Source organism: Cebus imitator, unplaced genomic scaffold (genome assembly GCF_001604975.1).
Source record: "Cebus imitator isolate Cc_AM_T3 unplaced genomic scaffold, Cebus_imitator-1.0 Scaffold296, whole genome shotgun sequence".
Classification (NCBI taxonomy): Eukaryota; Metazoa; Chordata; class Mammalia; order Primates; family Cebidae; genus Cebus; species Cebus imitator.
In genome coordinates, this window is record NW_016107611.1 from 1,318,343 (window position 1) to 1,324,474 (window position 6,132).

The 6,132-nt window shown below is 51.5% G+C and overlaps 1 protein-coding gene across 1 annotated transcript; it reads left to right on the top strand.

Annotated features, from left to right (window-relative positions):
* Window positions 1-220: 220 nt before the first annotated feature.
* Window positions 221-3,637, top strand: APOC1 (apolipoprotein C1). The gene is made up of 4 exons (XM_017502434.2): window positions 221-342; window positions 483-560; window positions 1,343-1,487; window positions 3,461-3,637. Exons 2-4 carry the CDS (start codon window positions 503-505, stop codon window positions 3,516-3,518), a joined length of 261 nt encoding a protein of 86 aa, XP_017357923.1. The 5' UTR covers window positions 221-342; window positions 483-502; the 3' UTR covers window positions 3,519-3,637.
* Window positions 3,638-6,132: the final 2,495 nt, after the last annotated feature.

Genomic DNA, 6,132 nt, shown 5'->3' on the forward strand with positions numbered 1-6,132 from the left:
CTGAAGGAAGATGGCCACAGGCACAGAACCAGGCTGCCCTCTGAGTGGGGAAAGGGGCAACGGCAGTCTGAGGACGCCCCAGAGTCAGGAAGATTGGGAGGTGAGGGTGCTGAACGGTAAGAGGCTTTGGGGCTAAGGGAAGTGCCTGGGACCTCACCTGACCCCAACGGCCACGGGCCAGGGGCAGAGGAGAAAAACGTGTGTAGGCAGAGGGAGGCACGCGGCCAGGGGAAGGCGGAGGAGGAGGGAGATCAGCATCCACCTGCCCCGCCCCCTCCCCAGCCTGATAAAGGTCCTGCGGGCGCCGGGACCTCCCACCCGAGCCCTCCAGCAAGGATTCAGGTTGGTGCTCACTGCCCGGGAGGGACGCCCGCCTCCCCGCTGCAAGTACTCAAAAGAGGAGACGAGGGGATCGTGGAGGGAGGGAGGGAGGGAGGGGGAAGGGTGCCGCTGATCCCCTGCACCCCTGCCTCTGCCTCCAGAGTGCCCCTCCGGCCCCGCCATGAGGCTCTTCCTGTCGCTCCCGGTCCTGGTGGTGGTTCTGTTGATGATCTTGGAAGGTAAAAGTGGAATACAATTGGGGAGTTGGAGATGTGCAAGAGTGATGGTTGCTACAGGCCTGGGGCCCCGGCTTAGGGGACCTCTGAGCGCTCTGGGGCCCCTTCTGGGTCGCGGTTGCCCCGCTGTGGTCGGGTAGGTCTGCAGGTTCTCCCGGGCTCAGTCCGGCAGGCTCCAAATCTGCCCAGGGGAGCCCTAGCAACCGATGACGTATTGACGCCCACCCCTCTGGGATTGGCTGTCCTGCTTCTATAGCCTTGAAAGTGGGTGAGCGGGGCTGGGGGCTGTGGGAGGGGGGTCAGTGATGAATAAGGCAATTCCCAGCAGCTTGAGCCCCACCCAGTCACTCCAGAATCCTCCCCATTCTAACAACATGATCCCCTGGAATCTCCTGGGATCCTATCCTAAAAGGGTTCCAATAACAAATTTTTGGCCGGGCGCAGTGGGTCATGCCTGTAATCCCAACACTTTGGGAGGCCGAGGCGGGCGGACCACTTGAGGTCAAGAGCTCGAAATCAGCCTGGCCAACACGGTGAAACCCCGTCTCTGCTAAAATACAAAACAATCAGCCGGGCGTGGTGGGGCACACCTGTAATCCCAGCTACTCAGGAGGCTGAGGCAGCAGAACTGCTTGAATCCGGGAGGTGGAGGTTCCAATGAGCCAAGGATTGCAATGCTGCACTCCAGCCTGGGCAACAGAGTGAGACTCCGTCTCAAAAAAAAAAAAAAAAAAAAGAAAAGAAAAGAGGTAAAGAATTTGCACCCCTACCCATGTTCCTGGCAGGCCCAGTCCCAGCCCAGGGGGCCCCGGAGGCCGTGGACGCCTCCAGTGGCTTGGATAAGCTGAAGGAGTTTGGAAATACCCTGGAGAACAAGGTTCGGGAATTCTTCAGCCGCATCAAAGAGAGTGACATTCCTACTAAGACTCGGTTAGAACCCTTCCCACTGGAGGGCTGGGTGTGTTTGGGTGGAGCCCTGGAGGATGGGCCAAGATGAACAGATTGAAAAAAAAATAAGTCCCAGAGAGGATGACACCTTCCCTCTGGTCACACAGCTAGATCTCAAGGTGCTCAGACTTCAGGGACAGTTACCTCAACTCCTATCCAGAAAGAAAGAAAGGAAAGAAAGAAGGAGAGAAGGGAGGGCGGAGGGTAGGAGGGAAGGAAGGAAGGAAGGAGGAAGGCAGGGGAGAAAGGAAGGAAGGAAAGATAAATCTAGCCGGGCCTAAACTTAGAAAGATTGTTTGGAGGCTGGTCACAGTGGCTCTTGCCTGTAATCCCAGCACTTTGGGAGGCCGAGGCAGGTGGATCACCTGAGGTTGGGAGTTCGAAACCAGTTTAACCAACATGGAGAAACCCCTTTTCTACTAAAAATACAAAATTAGGCTTGACGTGGTGGCTCACGCCTATAATCCCGGTACTTTGGGAGGCTGAGGTGGGTGGATTATCTGAGGTCGGGAGTTCGAGACCAGCCTAACCAACATGGAGAAACCCAGTCTCTTCTAAAAAAATACAAAAAATTAACCAGATTTGGTAGCACATGCCTGTAATCCCAGCTAATTCGGAGGCTGAGGCAGGAGAATGCTTGAACCTATGAGGTAGTGGTTGTGATGAGCCAAGATGGTGCCACTGCACTCCAGCCTGGGCAACGGAGCGAAAGTCCATCTCAAAAAAAAATAAATAGCCGGGCGCGGTGGCTCATGCCTGTAATCCCAGCACTTTGGGAGGCCAAGGCGGGTGGATCACGAGGTCAAGAGATCGAGACCATCCTGGTCAACATGGTGAAACCCCGTCTCTACTAAAAATACAAAAAATCAGCTGGGCATGGTGGCGCATGCTTGTAATCCCAGTTACTCAGGAGGCTGAGGCAGGAGAATTGCCTGAACCCAGGATGCGGAGGTTGCGGTGAGCCGAGATCGCGCCATTGCACTCCAGCCTGGGTAACAAGAGCGAAACTCCGTCTCAAAAAAAATAAAAATAAAAAGAAAGAAAGATTGTCTGGAGGGAGAGCCAAAGGTCCTAAGGCAAGATAATCAAGAGGGGGTGATAATTCAGGCAGGGGAACAGTCTGGCCATAGGCAGTGAGGCTGGAAAGTACCTTTGAATGAGTAGGGGAACAGCTAGGGCAAGGGCAGTCTTGAAGAAAGGGTTGGTAGCAAGAGATGGCAGTCATTGAAATCCAGGCCAGGGTGAAGTGATGAAGTGTGACTTTTTTTTTTTTTTGAGATGGAGTTTCACTCTTGTTGCCCAGGCTGGAGTGCAGTGGTGCGATCTCAGCTCACTGCAACCTCTGCCTCTCGGGTTCAAGCGATTCTCCTGCCTCAGCCTCCTGAGTAGCTGGAATTACAGGCGCTGGCCACCACGCCCGGCTAATGATTCCTTCTGGTTTTTTTTGTGTGTGTGTGAGGCAGAGTCTCACTCTGTCTCCTAGGCTGGAGTACAGTGGCCTGATCTTGGCTCACTGCAACCTCCACCTCCCAGGTTCAAGCAATTCTCCTGCTTCAGCCTTGTGAGTAGCTGGGACTACAGGTGTGGGCCACCACACCTCACTAATTTTTGTATTTTTAGTAGAGATGGGGTTTCACCATGTTGGCCAGGTTGGTCTCGAACTCCTGACCTCAAGTGATCTGCCTGCCTCGGCCCCCCAAAGTGCTGGGATTACAGGTGTGAGCCATGCCCAGCCAAGGGTAAAGTGTTTAGATTTCAATGTGTGTTGGTCCATCTGGGAAACTGAGGCACAGAAGTTGGCCCACCCAGCCCAGCAGTCCTCCTAACTCCTAATCCCACAGACGGTCAGGATGGAGATTCAGCAAGGGGAAGACTGGGAGTCAGGTAGCAGGCAGAAACTGGGCAGCCTGGAAGGTAGCTGCAGAAAGTGACCCCTTCCTGATTCCTCCCCACAGGAACTGGTTTTCAGAGACACTGCAGAAAGTGAAGGAGAAACTCAACATTGAATCATGAGCATCTGAAGGATGATACCCCAGGAGGGGGCTCTGAAATTTCCCACATCCCAGTGCCTGTGCTGAGGACTCCCTCCATGTGGCTCCAGGTGCCATCAATAAAAATCCTACAGAAAATTCTGAGTGCATCCTCACTGTGAATAGGGGTAGGGGCTGCGGGACAGGGTAGGGGCAGCATCTTAGGCACTCCTCAGAAGCCCTCCAGTGCTCAATCTATTTGCCCTGTGCTGAGGATGTTTTAACTCCATGGTCTCAAAAGAATCTTCCTAAGAACCGTGCAAACTGGGCCTTATTAATCCCAGAAGGGCACTGAGATCCAGAGAGGTGAATTTACTCGTATAAGGTCACGCAGCCAGGAGGTGGAGGGCTGGAACTGGATTGAACCCTCCTCCCGGTAATATCACTATGTTACACTGTCGTGGTGTGATCTACCTGAGATGAGGGGCTGAGGGTGTTTTTGTTTTGGGGGGGTTGTTTTTGAGATGGAGTCTCGCTCTATTGCCCAGGCTGGAGTGCAGTGGCACGATCTCGGCTCACAGCAACCTCCACCTCCCAGATTTAAGCAATTCTCTGCCTCAGTCTCCCAAGCAGCTGGGATTACAGGCACTCACCACAACTCCCAGCTAATTATATATGTATTTTTTTAAATTATTTTTTTAAAGATGGGGTTTTACCATGATGGCCAGGCTGGTCTTGAACTCCTGACCTCAGGTGATCCACCCACCTCAGCCTCCCAAAGTGCTAGGATTACAGGTGTGAGCCACCAAGCCCAGCCATTTTTTATATTTTTAATACAGCCACCATGCCAGGACTGTTTTTTTGGTTTTGTTTGTTTGTTTGTTTGTTTGAGACAGAGTCTCACTCTGTCCCCCAGGCTGAAGTGCAGTGGCACGATCTCGGCTCACTCCAAACTCCACCTCCTGGGTTCAAGGGATTCTCCTGCCTCAGCCTCCCCAGTAGCTGGATTATAGGTACGCACACCACACCTGGCTACTTTTTGTATTTTTAGTAGAGACAGGGTTTCACCATGTTGGCCAGGCTGGTCTCCAACTCCTGGGCTCAAGCAATCCTCCTGCCTCAGCCTCCTCCCAAAGTGTTGGGATTACAGGCATGAGCCATTGTGCCCAGCTCTCATGTAAAATTAAACCACATACACATGTGATACAACCCTATGTAATTAAGATTTCTTTTTTTTTTTTTTTTTTTGAGATGGAGTCTGGTTCTGTAACCCAGGCTGGCGTACTGTGGCATGATCTCCACTCACTACACCCTCCGCTTCCCTGATTCAAATGATTCTCCTGCTTAAGCCTCCTGAGTAAGATTACAGGCATGTGCCATCATGCCTGGCTTATTTGTTTTTGTATTTTTAGTAGAGACAGAGTTTCGCCATATTTGCCAGGCTGGTCTGGAACTCCTGACCTCGAGCGATCCACCCACCTCGGCCTCCCAAAGTGCTGGGATTACAGGTGTGAGCCACTGCACCCAGCTTAAGATTTCATAAGAAAAATATTTGTAAGCCAGGCGTGGTGGCTCACACCTGTAATCCCAGTACTTTGGGAGGCTGAGGTGGGTGGATCACCTGAGGTCAGGAGTTCGACACCAGCCTGACCAATATGGTGAAACCCCATATTTAAATAAATAAAAATATCTGCAAGCCACATATCTAATAAGGGATTAATATTCAAAATAAATAAGGGACTCCTACAATTCTAGTGGAAACATCAAACACTGCAGCCACTGTGGAAAGCAGTATGCGGGTTCCTCAACACATTAAAAATAGAGCTATCAAATGATCCCGCGATCCCACTTCTGGGCACTTATTCAAAAGAACTGAAATCACGCCGGGCGCAGTGGCACATGCCTGTAGTCCCAGCTACTTGGGAGGCTGAGGCGGGAGAATTGCTTGAGCCCACGAGGTAGAGGCTGCAGTAAGCCGAGATCAAGCCACTGCACTCCAGCCTGGGCGTCAGAGCAAGACTTCACCTCAAAATATAAAAGGAAATCCTGAGGCTGGGCACAGTGGCCTGTGCCTGTAATCCCAGCACTTTGGGAGGCTGAGGTAGGAGAATCGCTGGAGTCCAGGAGTTTTAAGACCAGCCTGGGTAACATGGTGAAACACTGTCTCTACCAAAACAGAAGAAGAAAGAGAGAAAATAAATAAACGTATAATTTTTTTTTTTTGAGACAAAGTCTCACTCTGTTGCCCAAGCTGAAGTGCATTGACCCAATCTCGGCTCCCTGCAACCTCCACCTCCCAGGTTCAAGCAGTTCTCTTGTCTCAGCCTCCCGGATAGCTGGAAATACAGGCACACGCCACCATGCTCAGCTAATTTTTTTTTTTTTTTAGTAGAGACGGAGTTTCACTATGTTGGCCAGGCTGGTCTTGAAATCCGGACCTCACGATCCGCCTGCCTCAGTCTCCCAAAGTGCTGGGATTACAGGTGTGAGCCACTGCACTCAGCCAAATGTATCAAATGTATAAATATTACTCTCTTGGCTTAATGCATCCCCTTCTCCCCCATAATCAACCCTCCAAGCTCCAATACTCTCCTCTCTTCTCACACAGCAGCCTGTTAGAACTCAAATCAGGGTCTTTTTTTTTTTTTTTTTTTTTT

Bases quoted from the DNA above. Each gene is read 5' to 3' on its own strand.
- APOC1 (XM_017502434.2), top strand. From the start codon at position 503: ATGAGGCTCTTCCTGTCGCTCCCGGTCCTGGTGGTGGTTCTGTTGATG. The intron at 561-1,342 runs GTAAAAGTGGAA...TGTTCCTGGCAG, and splicing joins TCTGTTGATGATCTTGGAAG to GCCCAGTCCCAGCCCAGGGG. The intron at 1,488-3,460 runs GTTAGAACCCTT...TCCTCCCCACAG, and splicing joins GACATTCCTACTAAGACTCG to GAACTGGTTTTCAGAGACAC.